At 29.9% G+C, this 21,118-nt stretch overlaps 4 protein-coding genes across 6 annotated transcripts; 1 reads left to right on the top strand and 3 right to left on the bottom strand.

The window, feature by feature from the left end:
• Nucleotides 1–2,153: 2,153 nt before the first annotated feature.
• Nucleotides 2,154–6,850, bottom strand: LOC103834130 (TLC domain-containing protein 4-like). 2 transcript variants are annotated; one of them, XM_033277940.1, is made up of 6 exons: nt 4,887–6,850; nt 4,710–4,798; nt 4,500–4,641; nt 4,081–4,278; nt 3,906–3,965; nt 2,154–2,417 (listed from the first exon to the last, which is right to left on the bottom strand). In XM_033277940.1, the coding sequence occupies exons 1-6, from the start codon at nt 4,998–5,000 to the stop codon at nt 2,289–2,291; spliced, it is 732 nt and encodes a 243-aa protein (XP_033133831.1). In that variant the 5' UTR covers nt 5,001–6,850; the 3' UTR covers nt 2,154–2,288. The 2 variants fall into 2 exon arrangements, 1 of the variants encoding a protein (XP_033133831.1); XR_004450496.1 differs by lacking the exons at nt 2,154–2,417; nt 4,887–6,850 and adding an exon at nt 4,350–4,424 and having other exon boundaries at nt 3,652–3,965; nt 4,710–4,879.
• Nucleotides 6,851–8,345: 1,495 nt separating this feature from the next.
• LOC103834131 (class V chitinase) lies at nt 8,346–15,450 on the bottom strand. Of its 2 annotated transcripts, XR_004450082.1 has the most exons (4): nt 13,583–15,450; nt 12,603–12,992; nt 12,336–12,507; nt 8,346–11,610 (listed from the first exon to the last, which is right to left on the bottom strand). XR_004450082.1 is itself a non-coding variant. In XM_009110189.3 (3 exons), exons 1-3 carry the CDS (start codon nt 14,286–14,288, stop codon nt 12,461–12,463), a joined length of 1,143 nt encoding a protein of 380 aa, XP_009108437.1. In that variant the 5' UTR covers nt 14,289–15,450; the 3' UTR covers nt 12,232–12,460. The 2 variants fall into 2 exon arrangements, 1 of the variants encoding a protein (XP_009108437.1); XM_009110189.3 differs by lacking the exon at nt 8,346–11,610 and having other exon boundaries at nt 12,232–12,507.
• Nucleotides 15,451–15,785: 335 nt separating this feature from the next.
• LOC103834132 (peptidyl-prolyl cis-trans isomerase FKBP17-1, chloroplastic) lies at nt 15,786–17,576 on the bottom strand. Its single transcript, XM_009110190.1, has 4 exons — nt 17,209–17,576; nt 17,021–17,143; nt 16,557–16,673; nt 15,786–16,141 (listed from the first exon to the last, which is right to left on the bottom strand). The coding sequence occupies exons 1-4, from the start codon at nt 17,470–17,472 to the stop codon at nt 16,013–16,015; spliced, it is 633 nt and encodes a 210-aa protein (XP_009108438.1). The 5' UTR covers nt 17,473–17,576; the 3' UTR covers nt 15,786–16,012.
• Nucleotides 17,577–19,198: 1,622 nt separating this feature from the next.
• LOC103834133 (protein PHLOEM PROTEIN 2-LIKE A1) lies at nt 19,199–20,736 on the top strand. The gene is made up of 3 exons (XM_009110192.3): nt 19,199–19,482; nt 19,731–19,849; nt 20,096–20,736. The coding sequence occupies exons 1-3, from the start codon at nt 19,303–19,305 to the stop codon at nt 20,475–20,477; spliced, it is 681 nt and encodes a 226-aa protein (XP_009108440.1). The 5' UTR covers nt 19,199–19,302; the 3' UTR covers nt 20,478–20,736.
• Nucleotides 20,737–21,118: the final 382 nt, after the last annotated feature.

The following is a 21,118-nucleotide window of genomic DNA, read 5'->3' on the forward strand; positions in this document are numbered from 1 at the left end:
AATTTTTGAAAAAAAACATTTCAAAAAATAATTATAAAAAATTTTGAATCTGAAAAGATATAATCTGAAACTACAAAAAAAAAATCATTTTATTTTAGGGGTTTTTGCCAAAACTAACCCACAACTTGATTTTAACCCCAAACCTATATCCAAACTTGAATCAAATGCAAAGTTAACCTAAAAGCCTTGTGAAATTACAGCTCAGCTCCTTGTGACCAAACAAAAAAACAAAAGCTATTTTTACGAATATAGCCCTAGTAAGTCGTCTGAGATGTTGGAAGTCGTCTGGACAACTTCAAAGTAAGTCTTCTGGTGTAGCTGATCTTAAAAATAATTTATAAATTTTTAAAAAAATATTTTGATAAGCGAAAAATTAAAATCATGTAATTATAAACAGTTTTAAGTGATATAAATTAAAATATAACAAAATTGAATTGTTTTCAACATAGATGAGTGTAGGTAGTGAATCATGGTATTCTTTGGTCTAAGGTTTGGGAACATATGTTATAGTATTGTATGTATTCTTAGGGTTAGATTTTGGTTTTTTTTTTTTAAATTAATTTTTTACCTATACGTGTTTATTTTTGTGTATAGTAAACACTTTTGAAATTAATTTGATTTTATGAAGTGTTTAGTTAGTTAATTAAGTTTAGAGGTTATGTTTAGGGTCTAGACGACTTACATTTCAGTCGTCTAGTGAAGAAATTTACATGTAAGTCGTCCAAATTATACTTTTAACTTAAATGGTTTTCTAATTTTTAAAAGATTAAATGGTTTTCTAATTTTTAAAAGATTAAACTATTAATAGGTTGGAGATAAAACTTTAAAAATAGAAATAACTAATTTAGTTGTTGTTTTGAAATTTTAGATGAACTTTTGTTAATGCAAGAAACAAGAGCTTAATATGTATTTTAAGTGAGTAGCAAATGATTTTGTTCATAATTATACGTATATTAACTAATTTTGAGCAATGTGCATCATTAATATAAATATTTTGATTAAAATGAGAGAACTAAACTAGAGATATAAGGTTAAGTATATGTATGTTTGGTTATCTTCGGATATCCGTTCTCTCTGAATTCAATAACTGTTCGGGTATTTTGCTACTTGGATCTGGATTTTCAGACCGGATTCAGATACGAGTTCGAGTATCAGATAAAATGCCTAGCTCTAATAAATCATATGAATATGAAGTTTCATTAATAAATATTCATATTATATATATATATATATAAATCATTTGAAATAAGTTATATACTATATAAAAATATATAAATATGTTAATTTCAAAATTTGCAGTGAAAAATTATTAAGATCTTAATATTTTAATTTTAAAATTTGTATTAAAAAAACCACATTAAAATTTTTGTGATTAACGATTTAAATTTTTGTTACAGCAAATATACAAATGTTAAAAATCATATGAGTGGGAACTGTCAATAATAAATATTTATATTAAGTATACTATTATATCTATGTCAATATCACTAAATTTTAATTTATACAATATAAAATAAATAAGACGATTTTTTTGATTTATTTACCAAAAATGTGATTGTAAATTAACAAAAGGTATTAGTTTTTATATTTATTCACTGCTTACTCTAATGTATATACTTTTATGTATACAAATTAATTTTTAAATAGGTGGTTTCTAATATCTTATTTTTTGATCTTGAAAATTCTAGATATACACTTCTTCAAATCGAAGTGATTTTTAATATCGGAAGCACTATATATATTATTTCATTCAAATTAAATAATTTAGTCTTGATTTTTATTCCTAAAAAGCTCTTAATGAAATATCATGACAAGATTCCAATCACCTCCTTTTGGGTTTGTTCGAAGAATGAGAGATTTGATCATTCATCTAATATTTGTTTCTCTCTAATACCCTATCTAACTATTATAATTGTAAAAAAGAAGAAAAACTTTGAACTCATTTGTTTACATTCCAAAGAAGAACCATGGCACAAATCTTTTAACGAAAATGCTTTTTTTTTTCTCCATGTACTTTGCTTAGTAGTATTGTGCAAACTCATTGTATGTTCTCAAATATTAAGTTAGGTCTGTGTCTTTAATAGATCCGGATTTAACTTTTTTTTAACAAAAAAAAATATTAAGTTAATGAATGGGAGTATGTTTTAGTTAAATACGTCAAAACAAAGAGTTGTTTTGAGAAAACTGAAACGGTAACCGCACCGACAATTGTAGCGTGGTCTATTGATTATAACCTGTAAGATTCTTCATAAGAACTTTATATTTACATTCGGGAAAAAACTCATTCCTTATTGTCTTTTCTCAAGAGTTTTCATCAGTCCCTTAACTATCTTACCAAACCACATCAAGTTCATGACACTCAATGCAACCGGTACGACAAAAACCAGTAGATAACCGAATGGATGCATCATTGCCACCTGCCAAAAAAATCAAAAATCATCTTTATAATCTATATATATATCTTATTAAAACTCAAGTACAAAATTGGAGTGTTTGGAGACTTGAATAGGACTTTTAAAAATTTGGAGTGTTTGGAAACATGGATTGCAGTCTTTTAAAAAAAAATATTTTTGTTTGAAAACAAGGATAGTAGTATTAAGAAAAAAAAGTAATGGGCTTATGTTTTTTTAAAAAATTGAAAGTTATCTAGGCCACTTTTAAAATATACCAAAATGGGTCAATCTAATTCCCTAAATTTTTTTTTTCTAAACTAACCATAAAACAAAATTTAAACTTTATATACATATTTCAAATCAAAATAATAATTCAAATTTGATTTATATCAAAAATTGATTCAAAAATATACATATATTCAAAAATGGATTTTTACTAAACTATTTTTCAATAACCATTATAAAAAAATATTGTCAATATATATAAGAAAAATATAATACAAAGCCCAATTTGAAATACCAACTCAAATTATGGTTTTCATATTTCATATTAAGTTTTAAAAATATAATATATGTAATTATTTATATGATGGTATGTATAAAATACTATTAATTATATGATTACTTATATGATGGTACATATAAAATACGATTAATTATATGATGATAAAATACGATATATAATAATGACTAGGGATAGGCTTTTGGATACCCATACGGGTTTAGTTCTGATCGGTTTGTATTTTGAGTTTTCGGGGTCAAAGATTTCAGCCTTATTAGAATGTTTCTAAATTTTGGTTTGAGTTCGATTTGGATCTTTGCGGGTTTGGTTTGAGTTTGGATAACTAATTTAAATTATTTTTAAAGTCTTAAATCATTATATATTTTAAATTTCTCAAAATGTATAAATAAAATAATATATTACGTATAAATTTGAATAACATATGTCATAATACTTAAGCTTAACATATCAATTGGCTTGATTTAAAATTTTGGATACGAAATCAATAATTATTTTAAGTATTTTTGGTGATTTGAGTATACTTTAACTATTTCAGATATTTACTTTTGACTATCTATATATATTTTCAAGTATTTAAACCAATTTAAAAGTATCATTTTTGATGTTTTATATACGTTAAATCTAAAAATAATTAATATATATAAGTATATAAATCTATTTTTAGATAAATTCGGATACCCAAATACTTCGGTTCGGATCAGATTCGGTTCTCTAAATAACAAAATTTTGAATAATTAGAATATTTAATCAATTTATGTTTGGGTTTGGTACTATATCTTTGGATCGGTATCGGTTATGTTCCTCGGATTCATTTTTCCAAATCCTAATAATTACATGAAAAACAAATATCAACATATTTTTCAAAATATACACCCGCGCGCCTGCGCGGGTCAAAATCTAGTTAACAATTACAACAACAGTAACAGAGTAATTTCTTCAATTTTTTCATAGAGGCTAGACCGTTTGGTCTATAAACCAGGTTTGGTTACCTGATCATAGTGTACATACACATGGTAAAACATGTAGACGAAGAGAAGGATTCTTGCTGTCTGCAAACAAAAACATGAATTTTCATAAAAAGAGAATTTGAATCCAATTAAGTTCTAAAACATTTTGCATATTCAAAATGAAAGAAAAATGTTTTAATACTCAACAGAAACTCACCAACCAAGCCAAGAAAATAGCAACTCCATTAATAAGATAAGCCTTAGATCGCTTCAAACCAGAAATGTCAAGGTACCACCTAAGATTGATCTCTGGTGTAGTCACCTCAGAGAGTAAAACCATATATGTGTAAAGCGGAGCTTCTCCGGAGAACAGAGAATAAGCTACTGCTACTCCAGATAAGCAGTGATGGAAAATCTAGAAAAGAATACGGTAATTATTAGCCAAATCAAGATTTTGAGGAATTAATTCTTGTACCTACTACTTACATATTATGATCCTCCTAAAGAAGGGTATAAACAAATGATCATTCCAAGATCAGCAAGAAAGTAACCAACTGATACCTATTCAAACACATCAATGATCATAAGGACAGTTTTTATGAAGAAAGATGAGACATGAATAAGATGAAAACTTACCCCTAAACCAAAGCTAGATAGAGGCGAGCTGCGAAACACTATAAGGCCTTGAAGACTTCTTTGGTCAGAAAACAAATCAGAGAATAATACAAAGTAGAGTGCCATCAATGAGATAAAGATCGCATGGAGTGTAGAAATTCCCCTGTCAAAGTTGTATTATAAGCCAAAGTGATAAGAAACAAACCACAACATATGTGTGTGGATACTCACCTGTTGTTCCATTCAGTTCTCTCCACTTTTGTGAGAGCTGAGTATGATTTGATATGAATTGAGCTGAATGACTGGGTAATATCATAGACCTATTATCGGAATAGCATAAGCCACACTGTTTAAAACAGAATGAAAATAGTGGATTTTGCAGTTGCATGTGAACAGAAGCATGATTACCATCTTGCAGAGAAAGATTCCAGCAAGAACAGAAGTGTATGGAAGAAAATGATCTGCTAATAGAAAGTGTTTAACAAAACCCTCTGCATGACTCTTGTAAGACTTGATGTCCATGACTGTCTCTAGGTCTTGATCTTTTGTGGTGAATGGAATTTAGTTCTTCCTCTCAAATTTAACGTCTTTAAAGATTCATATCAATACTAAAATACATAAACAAGAACAGAGAAAGAGAATCAATCAAAGTCATTCTCCCTAACATATTAAATAAAAAATTACAAGAAAATCTAACCTTATAGCAATATAGCTTATAGGAATGGTTTTGTGAGAAATACATCAGAACCAAAAAAAAGATAGAACCAAAAGCAAATAACACGTGAACCGCAAAAAGCTGCAGAAGAAACGCCAAGAAGATGAAGTAGAATTGGCGTTACATAGACGATGCGAAAAAGATGGTCTTTCTTCTGAAACTTCAAGAACTCATCCAAGTAACTGAAACTCACAAGTAGTTCTCTTAAGAATAATCGAGAGAGAAAATAATAATAATAATAAATAGATTTTTTTTTGTCAACATAAATAGATTAATAATCAGAGAGAGAAGATTCGCTTCTCAATTATTTACTCCAATAATTAATTAACAAAGAAAACCAAATGGGTTTTGCTTAAAGAATGGTAGACATGTAATTAGGTAATCATGCTGAAACAAGCAGAAAAGGTTGTATGTATGAACTATAAAACTCAACCTTTTTAGACATTTATATCGAGTTTGCAAGATACTCCATTGGAGAAATAAGTTAATTAAGGAAATAATCTATCTTTTAATATAGAAAAACAAGAAATGATTTCTTTTAGTTTGGTTTTGTCTTTAAAAGGAAAATTAGCTGGATTTTAGGAGGAATGTTTCTCTCTGCAAAAAACTTGGTATTTGGCGAGTAAGTTTTTTCAAGTTTTGTACAGAAAGTAAAGTCACGAGACGCAAAGCATGTATTTAGTGAGTACGATTGAACCAAAATTTATAATCTATATGTGTATATATATAATTATATATATATATGTATATTTGAGTAATGTATATATGATTAAAATATTTAACTAAAATAAGAAAAGTCTAGGATATTTGAAATTCAATATTTATCATTAATTTTAACTAAATAAAAGGTAATCCATGTTAATATATCTATATTAAATTTTAAAAATATAAATATGTTATTTGTTTTCAAGGGATTTTTATTAAGTATATCATATATTCACACAGAGAAAAAAATCTGAAACAATGCAAAATGAAAACTTAAAAAATCAAAAATCAAAAATATATATAAAGCAGGTTTTACAAAGAAAAGCACTACCATTCAACCCTAACAGATGCAAGATAAAAACAAGACTGAAGTGATCTATTTTCTAACATATTGAACTAAAACCACTTGTTGTTCAGTGTTTGGTAGGCTTTTTAGCGTGAAGATGCTAACCTAACATACGAGTTGAAACTAGTATGGACCACTTGAAATTGACCCAAGAAACAAGTTAACTTCAGAAAGACGAACAAAATATTCATGTTGGTGAAGAAACTCACCGTTTCTTGTTGATTTTATCATGTACAGAAATCAAAACAAAAGTTTGAAGTTGTTTTATATTAGTGCAGTTGACTCATAGACTTGAGAATTTGTAACGTTCATTTTAACAACATGATTTTCTGCGATATGCTTTTCATTTTTGTCACGTTAAATCTGACAAGTATACTAAGTTTAGGAGAAATACTTAGGTTCACCCCCTATGGTGAACCTCTAGGTTCACCAACCAATAGTGATTGAGTATTTGAAATTTGATATCTTTTAAAAAAGGAAATAAAATTGAATATCCAAATTAGATTATATCTTTAAAATAAAATAATAAAAATACATAAAAATAGTTACAAAAAATAAATAAATAAATATTGTTAAATCTTCAGCAAAATATTAAACCCTATACCCTAAATCCTAAACCCTAAACATTAAACCTTAAACTTTGGATAAACTCTAAACGTTGGAAAATCTTAAACCCTAAATCATACACTAAAAACTAAATTTTAATAACACTAAACCCTAAATCCTAATCACTAAACCCTAAACCCTTGGGTAAACTATGAACCCTTGGGTAAACTCTGAACCCTTGAATAAATCATAAACTCTAGGGTTTAATTTTAAATATTTTTGATTTAGAGTTTATGATTTATCCAAGGATTCAGGCTTTATCCAAGGGTTTAGGGTTTAGTGATTAGGGTTTAGGGTTTAGTGTTATTAAGATTTAGTTTTGATGTATGATTTAGGGTTTAAAATTTTCCAATGGTTTACGGTTTATCCAAGATTTAAGGTTTATAATTTAGGGTTTGGAGTTTAGAATTTAGGGTATAGGATTTAGTATTTTGCTAACATTTTAACAATATTTATTTATTTATTTTTTGTAACTATATTTATGTATTTTTATTATTTTATTTTAAAAATTTATATCATATTTGGAAATTCAATTTTATTTCTTTTTTTAAAAGATATCAAATATCAAATACTCAACCACTATTGGTTGGTGAACCTCTAGGTTCACCTAGGGGGTGAACCCAAGAATTTCTCTAAGTTTAGTATTCAAAGGGGAAATATCTCATGATTAATGTTTCAAGGCTAGAGTGTTGACTATGCACATATTAGGCAAATTCTAGAAAATCAGTGTATTAAGGTTCTACATTCACAACTTCACAAACCTTACGGTCGCTTCTAGTAAATTACAAAAGCTAGGGGCTTTACTAATATTTTCACCTGAATTCAAAAACATTAGGCATATTCTAGAGTCTAGAGAACTAGGAATCAGGCAGGGAGCTTTGTTTGATTACTTGCATCATACTATAAGCTTTACTTTTACTATGCAGAGCATATAAGCAAGAGTTTTTTTTTTTTTTTTTTTTTTTTTTGACAGCAAGAAAATTTACAGACTCATATAGACTCTGTAAACCTAGCATATAAGCAAGAGTTCTCCGCATTTTATGTCGAATTTGTAGTCCAAGATCGATGATAACCAGAAAGATATCCATAAACAAATTTGAACCATTTTCGAGGTTTTGGGTTTGTGCCAATCTGATTTGGAGCAGTTTTTTCCACAGAGGCTGATGTATTTGAGTGGTGATGGTGTCATGTTTGAATACTTTCATGCTCTTTGCAACTATGTGATCCCTTCGTGCAAGATTGGCCATGTGTAAAGAGACGCAAGAAAGGTTTTCATATACGAATATGGGATGTTGGCAGGGCTTATCAGGATATTCAAAAATAACCAACCGTGATTAGTGATAGACTGATTTATGAAACTTATCCCTCACTTATTAAAATAGGAGCATTATCGGAAACTAACTTTGAGCTCATGTGGTATTAACAAAAATGTCATTTTCTAGGTGGCAACACCATATTCATTCTCACCATTTCTAATTAAATATCTTCTCTTTGCTAAACTTATTACATTATTTACCATTATTCATTAATTGTATTATTCATTAATTGTAGCTTAGCATATGTTTTATTTACATTTACATAACATGTTTGTTGGCGTGTATGCAATGTGATCTATAACTTAGTTTATATTCGGATTGTTTGATTGGTTCAACCAAAACCAATGTATCATGGTTTAGTTGCATGACAAACCACGACTGTCCAATAATAGTCATGACTTTATTTATATTCTTTAAAATGATATTCTATAAGCACAAAATTTATTTGACAGCTTTAATAAAAAAAACATATCTGCTGAAGAACAATTTATAAAAGTTAGCAAATGGAACAAAAATGGTTTTCTTCAGAAACGAAAAATATGTTTTTTATGATATTAGGATCATAAATTCTGTTTTTTACTTTAATATTGAAAAACCATATATGTTAAGAAAAATTTATTTAAATTTATTATATAATGTTTAGAAAAAAAACATTGTGTTTTCTATGATATTTGAATCACATATATGATTTTTTTACTTCAATATTGAAATAACCATATCTGTTAAGAAGATTTTATTCAAATTATGTTTTGCTCAGATGATTTTATTTTAACCATATCTTTCGAAACGAAAATGTGTGTTCGATTTTATTTGAATCACAAATACTATTTTTTACTTTAATATTGAAAAAAACATATATGTTAAGAAGATTTTATTAAAATTTATATGTTTTGCTCAAAAGATTTTATTTAAACTTAATATATAATATTTAGAAACGAAAATGTGTTTTCTATGATATTTGAATCACACACATAGTTTTTAACTTTAATATTGAAATAGCCATATCTGTTAAGAAGATTTTATTCAAATTAATATGTTTTGCACATATGATTTTATTTAAACCATATATTTATAAACGAAAATCTGGTTATATTTATTTAAATCACAAATATTATTTTTTTACTTTAATATTAAAAAACCATATCTGTCAAGAATGTTTATTCAAATTAATATGTTTTGCTCAGAAGTTTTAAACTTAATATATAATATTTACACAGTTAAATATGAAATACTAAATCACACATCTTCAAAAGTTAGAAAGAAAAGGACCCCATATATAATGTGTATGAATCGGAGCAAATTTACATTTTCTTATAGTTCTCATGTTCTAAAATTTGTTATATGCATGTACTTCGAAGTTGTCTACCATACGTCAGGTATTTAAATTACACTAGATATAGTTTCCGGTTATTATATGAATTACAATGTCATGATTTGGACGAACATCGACTACCGTGCTAATCTTGAACTCAACCAACACTGCATTATGATTTTGTTTACATTAAAAGAATATTACCACACTACCAAAAAATACAGTAAAACTAAAGATATATAGAACTTGTGCATAACGCGTATGTATATAGAGTGTGTTTATAAACTTGAATATAGCGCATTACCAAACATGAATATTACTGTATTTTTTGGTAGTGAACATAAAACTTGTGCATAACGCGTATGTATATAGAGTGTGTTTGTAATTAACGTGCCCGGTTATGCACAAGTTTTTCAAATCGGGAACTCGTAAGATTTCTTACCAAAATATATAAGTAAACATGAATATTACTGTATTTGACTATATGTTTTTATTGTCATCCAAATATATTTATATGCCAATATAGAGGATTTGAGAAATTGTAAAATTACTATGTCGACGTTACTTTTCAAGTTATCCACACTCGTTTCCAGTTATACTATTTTAATTTGTTAGAATGTGATATTTTATATTTTAAAAGAAGTGTAGGGTAATTTGTATATGTTTAGTTTTTATTTAAAGGTGATAAATTTTACTATAATAAGCAAGTTAACAAATATAATTGCACCAAAAATTAGTTAACAATTGTATTATTAATCTGATAATTTGTTGTTGTTGTTGCCATGCGTTTAAACTTCTGGTTTAAGAGTTACTAGTATTTTATAGCAGGAGCATTTGTCTTATAACTGCATACATTTGTTTTATAATTTACAATGGAAAATGTTATTTGGAGGGTTATGTAATTTACACTGGAAACAAATGTTATTTATAGTGTTATATTTAATGGAACCATTTACTTAGTGCATAAAGATTAAGAAATTTATATTTTAAAAAATATTTTTAAAGATAAATTTTTTAAATCATTTAACTAATTATAAAAACTGTAAAATTTAATTGATTGAACAGTTTCCAATAAAATTCAAATTAATTTTAAATCTTAGAAATTTCATATAAATTGAAAAAAAAATATTCCTTTTAAAACATCATTTATATTGAAACGAATGGAGTATGACTTACTGAATGACCAGAAGAAAAATCAAAGTTATAAAGAATTACCAACAAGTTTAAACTAGACTGCAGTATATAACCTTTTTGTTATTTAAAAATTAAACTATAGTTCTGATTGTATGGTATATATAGCGTTTTTTACTAAAGTTATTGAGTACGTTCCATATCAAAAAATGTGGGTTTTCTTTATTTATTCGTGTACCATTAAACAAAAGTTGAGTAGTGTATAGAAGAAATGGACAAAATTGATTAGACCTCATACGATGGTCTTCTGTTTATTTTGGCTTTTGAATGTTTATGTTGCTTTGTGACAAAAAAAAAGAATGTTTATGTTGCTTTTGTGGACCAATTCATGTTTTCAAGTAAACTAATAAAAAGTTCAAAAAAGTAAACTAACATTTATTGACCTATCTCGACTTGTTTCCTCGTTCTGTAGCCTTATGCCCAAGCATGCCCCCAGAGAAAATGTTACCCTTCGATTCTTAAGTGTTAACTCTCTTAAACATAACGCATATTCCACAGAACCTATTTATTTTTTAACAATGCTCATAAATGTTCAACTATAGGCATCTTTCCCCATATAAATCATGTGAATCTAGGACTTATTTTTGGAGAACCGAATTTCCTAATTCTAAACTGAAACACAGACTAATCTATGGTTGCCATTAGTGTGAGAATTGCTTATAAATGGTCATGAGAAGAGAGCAGCATATCATAAATTTTTATATATAAATCTCTTACATATTAATTGAGAACCGAGTATCCTAATCCTAAACCAAAACACAAATTAATCTATGGTTGCGATTAGTGTGAACCGAGATTTTTATATATAAATATTATACATAATAAGAGATTTTTATACATAAATCTCTTACATATTTTTTGAGAACCGAGTTTCCTAATCCTAAACCGAAACACAGACTAATCTATGGTTGTCATTAGTGTGAGACTTGCTTATAAATGGTCATGAGAAGAGAGTATATCATACTTTGTATATATTAATTGATTTTTTTTTAAAAGTTATAACATTGAGTACAATTCTTAGGTGTCTCATATCTCATATTAAAAAGACTTAAGTTAATAGAAATATTACAGAACTGTTATCGTATATTATATAGTGGATCATCCATCAATCAAATTTTCAGAAATAAATCTTTTTCATTCTTTCCATAAATAAAAGCTATTGAATTATCTATTGTAATTTATAATAAATATGAAAATTAATGATATCAAATAATAAAGTATTTCAATTTGTATATCCTCTGTCATTTTTGTTTTTTTTTTATTAAAATAGAAATTTATGTTTTTCTATATGTTGTATTTTGAATTTTTAAAAATTATTATAAATTATTAAAAATGTTAAAAGTCTCATATTCTGTTTGTAGTCAATGATTTAAAAATTTTGTTATAAAAAGATACAAATGGTTATAAAATAATTAAATAATAAATAAAAGGCCTCATTTAATAGATATACGGACTAAAATATATTATATAATTAGTTTAGTGTCATTTAAAATTAATTATATATCATATACTGATAAATATTTTAATTTCAATATTTCAGAAATATATATCATACTGGAATGTAAAAAAATAAATATTTTATGATATATCTCATTCTGTGGTACGGCTTGGATTATTACCTAGTTAATTTTATTTTAGAAGCATTATGAAACTAATTAACAAACTTATGTTTCTTGCCTTTTATCTTTCCCTCCCTAGACATGATATGAAGATATAAAGCAGATAACGTTAATCTTTTGTTTGTTACAAAAACAAACATCTTCACTAGCCGTTGTCGGAACAGCTGAAACTTTAAAACTTCCTTCGGATAACCGTGGTAGCATCCCATGCCCGTGACGCTGTAAAATCCAAAAACAAGATTACTCGTAAATATATTACCTTTCGCTTCATATAAAAAGGAAACGAATATTTAAAAGTTGGAATAAAATCGAACCTGAACGAGATAGACCAGAGTTATCGTCAGCTCCAACATGCCACGAGAAGTAACCACGCAGACCTTTCTGCTTAGCGTATCTCACTTTCGTCACGATACTCTGATTATCATCATACCCTATCCAAGTCGTCCCAGCATAACAGTAATCTCCGACCACTGTGGAATTATAAACCGTTGTCGCTCCGTTATCCACTATAAACTTTCTTATCTGACCGTATCCTATCGAACCGTCCGGTGAAATTGCCGATCCAGTGGTGGCTGCGTAATAGCTAGGACTGTTGGCGTTTGAGAGACGCCATGCGTAGCCGTAGTAAGGAAATCCCAAGACTAATTGCGTTGCTGGAAGTCCGGCTTGAATCCATGCCCTCACTCCAGCGTCGCCACTCGGACCTATCATAAACCGGATTTAATAACCAAATCAAACCGAGCTGGTGATTCCAGCTATGAGCGTTTTCTAGTTCTTATTGGACATAAATTTTGTGTTTTTGATCAAATTATATATTAAAATCTAAAACACACTAAATAGATTTAATGTTAAGTTAACCTGATTTTCATTTTTTAAGTTTTTATCCAGAACCGAAGGTAGTGAAACTAAATCAAACCGAGATTTCGCAAAGCCTAGCAAAAACGAAATACTCATCCCTGAGTCTGCGTTTTGTTTCTTTATGATTTTACTAAAACATAAGTGTTATATATCTACTCTATACAAAAAAAGATATTTAAAGTATTTGTACATGAATTACTATCTTTTATTAATCTATCTCGCTTTGCATAAAACAACAAATACGTATATTTTAATTCAACTAATGAAAAACCATAATGCAGAATAAAAATTATCATAAATACCAAGTAATATTTAACTTTTGCCTAGAAACATGAAAATACCACTTAAATAAAAAAAAAAGTATTCAAAAAACATCAGTTGAAGTGAAAGAGAAGGAGTATTAATTATATTTGGTTGTGTCCAGTTATTGTAGTACCTGCGTTTGAAGGACTATTGAGGGCGGCGGGTGGACCGGTTACGGTGGACCAACCTGGTCCATAAAAATCATAGGCCATAAGATTAACCCAATCTAAGCTACTGGCAACAGCTTGAACCGGGTACAGTACAGAATAGTAATCAGAAGAGTAGAAAACCGCAGCCGCCAAAAGCAAACGCGGTCTACTAGTGCTACTTGCTTCTGCTGCAACCGCAGATCGCCATTCTCGAAGTAGCGTCCCGAAGTTGTTCATCTCCGTTGCACTACTCGGATACTCCCAGTCCAGATCAAGACCATGAAATCCATTGGACCTAGCAAGTCTAATAGACGAATCGATGAATGATTTTCGAGATGTTGGGTTACTTGCCATGGAAGCAAACGCGGATTTATTAGCGATTCCACCGCCGATAGACATAAGGGTTTTCACTGAAGGGTTTCTCCTTTGCACGGTTTGTGTAAAGGTTGAAAATTTTGGTTGGTTGGTGGAGGAGATAGTGACTTGATTGTTTTGAGAGTTGAGATCAGCGAAAGCACAGAAGAGGTGAGTGAAGTGAGATGAGTTAATGTCGGTAACTGGGAATTCACTCTCTGGAAACCAGTACGACCCTTTAACGACGGTTTGGGCCGATGAGGGTTGGACGAGAAGACAGAAGAAGAAGAAGAAGGTGATGGAGACGATGAGTGATGTGGGTTTTGTTGAAGACATTGTCGAGTTGCTGTGAAAGACAGTATGGGTTTTGCTGTCTATTTATTGAGAACTAGAGTTTTATTTTGAGATATATATTAACTTTCTTGATTCAACTTTGTATAATCTATAACAAATCTTGTGAAAAGTAAAAAATCTTTGGACAACCTTTTTGTTTCTTGAATACACAGTGTACTACTTACTACGCATGCGAAAGCTGGGACCAAGAGACTTTAATATCCAAGATGGAATTTCTACTCACCATATCCAAATGCTTACAAAATATCTATTTTAGGTCTTTTAAAAATTTGACGATGTTATACTAAAGTTAACAAAAATCATATTAACAAAATAGTCTAACAAAATTTCAAACTAAGGAATTAATGTATCGTTTTTAATTTACAAAATTAATAACACAACCATAAACAGATATTTCTTTCAAATAATTTTCTCTTCTTTTTGTAACTTTCTTCTTATTAAACCTAATTCTCAAAACCTTTTCATAAAAAAAATTATGCACCCAATCTTGTGATCACGTAACATATGTATTTTCTGAAGAAATCTATCTTCAAGTTTTGGTTATATGATTGGTTCAAAAAAGATTGGTTCTCTGAAACTTTCCTTCTCAAGCGAATTCCAGTCTCATTGGCCATTGCAAATAACATACACAAACCTTTGGGAAGTTATGTTTTATGATATTAATGATATTTTGGTTCAAACTTCCTAATTGTATAAAATAACAATTGCAGAGACACTTGTAGATATAAAGGATTAAGCTTTGAAATCTAAAAGTTCTTTTCCCCAAAAGCTAGTTAAGAGAGAAATACTTGGGTCTTACAAGATATTAGTTAAACACTTAAACCCCATAGCTAACATGTGTCTCTTATAAGGTTCAAAGTAGTTAAACTGCTTTTATTCACTCTAAATGAAATACAACACAGAGAACCAAAAGAGGAAGCAAACAAAAGAACTTATATAGAGCCTTATGGCAGCAAGGCTAGGGTGAAGGCTAAAGCATGGCAAACTATCGCATACCCAAACCAATCCCTTAATCACTTGACAACTAATATGCTGATCCCAATCACTAATCACTATAAAACATGCTGATGTGGTAGGTCCACTCGCTGGATTCTTATGATTCTCCATTTATGAGTCTTTAGGTGGATATAATACTTTTGAGTATAATGTGTTATCTAAAATAAACGGGGACAACAAGTTGCTGCAATAGTGGTATGAGTGTTGTCTTTAGGAACAAGTAGTATGTTGTTTATTGGAATTGGGGTTGTGAGTGGTGTTTTGGTTGGCTCTCAAGAATGAGATCCCTTCCAACTTGTGTGTTTTTGAGTTTCTACTTCACTGGATATACTGTTTATTTTGTTACTCTTCATTTCACAAGAGGAATAGAAAAGGAGGAAAGACAAAACAGGAAAGAAAAGAAAAAATTATATATTCTGAAAATGTGGAGAACTTTTTCAACATTGTTCTTCATGACTGGCTAAATCTGAGTGGGTTAAATAATGATTTTACTCTACTTATTATTTACTACTCAAACTACATTTAACATTCAAACACTAATGTTCAAGTGGATAATACTATAATCATAGATTGGGACCGAGGTGCACATCGAGATACAACTAACTATATCCAAATGCTTACTAAAGATTTTGTTTAATTTTAATTTTATGTTTTATGATATCTTGTCCAGCAAGAAACAACCGAAGAGAATGAATGGCTGGCTGTATGAATCATCGGTTAGGGCGTCTGGTACTGACGAGTTCGATATCGAAAACGAGGGTTCCAAGAGTAGAGCCTTCACCATTGGCAAGGCGTGTTGGGTTAAAGATAGTCGTGAAGAGTCTTTGTCTGTCAAAGAACTGCGAAACAAACACACACAACAAGAGAAAAACAAAGAATACTGATGAAACTAATCTTGAATTATAATTATATGTTTATGCACACAATATTTGTGATCTCTTAACAATATATAGTTTCTGAAGAAACCAATTCTACGATCAAAGGTTGTATGATTGGTTTTCTGAAAGTTTCAATCTTAAAACGGATTAATACTAATCCTAGTTCCATCAATACGTGACATATCACAGTGATATGTTGATAAAGAGCCAAGTGTAGAACCCTAGAGCATGCCAAACTCTCCCATACTAGCTTAAAGGCACTAGCTAGCCCAAAGGTAATCAGTGTGGGACTCTTAGCAATAACATTTGACTATGAAGTAGGGACTTGAATCATTACATAAAAAAAGAATAAGGAGAGGGAGAGAGAAGGACATACATTTGGTGGGAGAGGTTCTTGTGATGTGTTCTGGTAGCCTTGAGACGGAGGTATAACCACCCGACGAATCCCTCCTACTTTCATCGACCTCACAGCTGTTTCGATCCCCGGAATAACCTGCACATCAGTTATCATCAGCGTAGAACCAGCTTTGGTCGAAAGAGATAAAAAAACAACATCATATAATCAAAGCAGAATAATATGAATCCTCACAAAACACAAACTAAAATCTCTTTGTTGAAGACCGAACAAGCAAATGTTTTTATAACATGGGTTTTCAAATTGAGACAAAACGTTCAAGACCCATGTTATCAAAAACCGAACTTTATAGGAACACAAGGTTGGATTAAATACTTAGAAGCAAGCAAATATTTCAAAGGTCACACCTTTGAGTAAAAAAATCTGAACTTTATGGGGAACACACGATTGGATTATACTAAACGGAAGCAGATAAGTTTCATTACATTGGTAGAACCAAGGATGAATGTAAAAGGAACAGAGTCTCCACTACTGTCTTTATGATCATACGTTGAGTCAAATCTCCATCCTTGCTTCGCAGCTAATCTCCCATAGTAATGTATTGCAACCTAACACTTCCCAATTAAAAAAATCATTTTCTTTTTGATAAATCTATAATTTACAAAACGCAGACCTGATCTCCTTCGATGGGGACTTCACCGTCGCCGATTCGGAGGTCGAGACTCTTAACTCCGCCGGAGTTAGGGATTTCAGAGAACTCAGCTCGTGCCGGAGAAGAGAAGTAACCGGAGGTGACGGCGATAATGGATAGAGATATTTCTCTTCTAGATGCTGATACTGACGAGGCGGGAGAATGAGATGCGGAGATGGTGATGGATGGTGGAGATGCGAAATGGACGGTGGCGATGAAAGGGGCACGCGCGAAGCACCGAATCATTTTCTTTTTATCCTCTTATTATTAAATACGAAATGAGAATGAAGGGCACGGCACATATGCTCTCTCTCTCTCTCTCTAGCTGTGTGGCGTTGTGTAGACGTCACAGTCCAAAGTGGATGGAATGTGATAGGATTAGGATTAACGAAGGTTGCAGCCAAAACTAGTGGACACAAGAATTTTATAAAAAATGAAATTCTTTCATTATTTTGTTAAATGTACATATATATTACTTTTATATAGTAATGTCGTCGAAAAAATCATTTACTTCTTCTGCATCAATTTAAATGGCATTTAATAAATTTTTATTTTTTTCACGATGTTCTCACTATTCTAAATAAAATTAATATCATTTGAAATATATAACCAATTTAAAAATACTGTATTTTTTACTGATTGAACTAATTTATTTAATACTATTTTTATGTAATTAAGATAAATTACATAAAATTTAGTATTTTCTTATTTTTTGTGTAAAACCTTAAAAACCACAGAAAAAAATATATAGCAATCTTTCTTTTTCTTGTGCAATTTTATAACAAAATTGAATGGACTATAGAGTAATGGAGTAACAAAATTGAATAGTAAAGTATCATACTCCAAAGGTATTTCATAACACATGCACAGTTTGATTTAGGCTAGCTAATGGACATGTAAATTTATCTTTTTGTAACAAAATTTATCTCTCTTTTCAGATTTAGGGTTATCAAAGATAGCTGTTTTTGCTGTAAAATGGATAAAAATTAGTAGAAAATGTGTTTGGACTAATTTCCCTATGGCTAAATTGTAAGTTTTGTAACACTTTGTAACATAAAATTTATTTAATGAAGTTCTCCCAGACATGAGACAAGAATAAGAAACAGCAATAGAAAATACATTTCTGAACTCTTTTTCAGATTAAAGAAACGTTTGTTAAAATGAATTTAAAACAAAGTTAAAATTGTATCAGACTGAAAAAAATAGTTTTCTCTTTCTTTTTGTTCTTTCGTAATCTTCTGTTATATAAACACTATCCCAAAAACTTTATAAAAAATCTAATGTTAACCAAATCAAAAGAAAGACTGCAAACTTGTTGAACAGCTAGAAGCCTAGAAGTCTCTTATGTACCTAGCTCTAGAGTTCATAAATAAATTTTGATTTACAGTATTAGTGCTCTCCAATATACCACTTACTTTAAGCACTAGTGTTGAGCTAAGTAGTATATATTCCTAAACAAAGAACTAGATAATATTCTTTATATTGACATGTTAGAATATATTCATTCGATCTAGAGAAAACTCCATCAGTTATATTTTTAAAATTAAGGGCATCTGCATTAAGAGAAAACTCCACTGATGCAGATGTCCTAAAAGGCTAACAATTTTAAATGATTATTAATTTTCAAAAACTCGACCCTTTTTAGTTCAGTGTATATTAATATTGACTATACTACCGTAATTTTAAATTAAAATATTTTAATCATTTGATAATCGGTGTTGCTAGTTCAATTGGCATAGCAAACCACCTCGCCATCTAAAAAGAAATAAAAAATAGTTCGAACACCAACACCTTCGTTTCTTACTGAACAAACAAAATCCAACTTTCTGCGCGGTATGAGAACAGTTTAATTGATTTCCGGTTCGATATGCCCGGTTACTAATAAGAATCATTAAAAAAAAGAGAAATAAAGCATGACAAAATAGAATAAGTTCTTAAACCCCCTTTCCCTAGGGCTATATATTTAGAACAATTTATTTGTCAATTTGTAAACCGAGATACCACATCTAGAAAAACAAGTAAATTGCAAAGCTTTTTCAGCAAAGATAATTTGCTCAAAGACAGTTTACAAAGAAGATGTCTACCATTCAGGCAAGGTGGGTACCGATTCAATCTCCGGTGGAAGATAAGGCGATGAAACCACTCAACTATGAGACGAAGAAACCACATAACTATGAGACCATTCTCAGAGACGCAGATCTTCCAATCCCCCCTTCCACCGAACAACTACGTTCTGGTGTTCTCTTGAAAAAACTGGTTAGTGCTTCTTTCTTTTTTTTGCGCTACAATTTTCTTGAACGTACATCCATATAATTTTTTAAAAATTAAAGATAATATAGCATATAAGATTAGGACTGAATGACGAGATTAACAGTATCCAAATGTTATTTTTTTAAGGAAATAAAAATGGGATAAATCAATTAATTAAATCGTTTTTATTTTGTTAAAGCTCATTAAATTCACATGTTGTGAATCTTGTGATATTCTTATAAAATATTGAACAGATCAAATATTGGGTGGACGACAGAAACATCAATTGCTTCATGATATTTCCAAGGAAACTCTCTATCACTTGGTCTGATGACCCTAACTATTGGACATGGCTTCCCAACGACTCACCAAAGTAAGATATGTGTAGTTTAAAAACCCAGAACTATGAATAGTTTAACCACATGACATGTACGTATTTATATTAGAACTATTGAAAATATTTTTTTGGTCTTAGATTATTCGATCAAACTCGGAGAATTTATCGTACCGGTTAATCTATGTTACATATGCACCCTTCAACGGGTATTTATATTACTTTGTATTATTACTAACATATATTAACCGCCTGTGATTTGTTTTCTCTGGTGAATCTTAAAAGCGAGAAAGGTGTAGAAGCTGCGGAATTGAATAACGTGTGTTGGCTCGACATCACGGGCAAATTCGACACAAGTAATCTCACTCCTGGGATTACGTACGAGGTGGTCTTTAAGATGAAGCTAGAGGATCCTGCCTACGGATGGGACACGCCGGTGAACGTAAAGCTAGTGTTTCCTAACGGTAAGGACAAACCACAGGAGAAAAAAGTGAGTTTAAGAGAACAACCGAGGTATCAATGGGTCGATATTAAAGTCGGAGATTTCAAGCATGAGAGAGATTCCGTCAGAGAGATCATCTTCTCAATGTATGAGCATGCAGCTGGTGTTTGGAAGAAAGGGCTCTTCCTCAAAGGTGTTGCAATTCGTCCCAAGTACAATAATTAATATGGGATATAAAAACATTTGAAGATCCATATACACCAGTGGATATTTTTTTATATTTATATTTCACATCATATATACCATATATATATGAGGAACGTGTGTGTGTATATATAATAAGGTTGATCTATCGTTTTATTACTTTAAATAACAACTTTGATGTTGGTGTTGAATAAAACCAAAACCGAAATTTGGTGTTGTAATGTTCTAAGTTTTAAATTCAAGTTTGAGTGCATGTATGCATCTCATCAATTTAAAAACTCATTTACGAGTAATAATACTTATAGGGGGAAGCAACTTATCTAGAACTTTTTTACGTGTTGACAAGAATTTATTTTCCAAATTAAAAAGTATAAAAAGTCATGTACCTTAATTAAACTAGTTAAAGCATATCAACAAAAAGTTACAGATGATGGGATAATGAAGATAGTGTTTTTTTTTCTCTAGTGATGGCTCACTTTTTCTGAATTATTCGAAGTTCCATTTTCGTAGCGATAATAGAAGAATAAAGTTAACATGTCAAATGAAAAATACCAAACTTATTTTTTTCTCAAAAAGAAAATACCAACCTGCGTGCGAACATATTTAACAAGACATAAAAGAAACGGAATATATACCAAGCCAAAAAATCTTGAACAACGCGC

The sequence above is a fragment of the Brassica rapa genome, chromosome A08 (genome assembly GCF_000309985.2).
Source record: "Brassica rapa cultivar Chiifu-401-42 chromosome A08, CAAS_Brap_v3.01, whole genome shotgun sequence".
NCBI classification, from domain to species: Eukaryota; Viridiplantae; Streptophyta; class Magnoliopsida; order Brassicales; family Brassicaceae; genus Brassica; species Brassica rapa.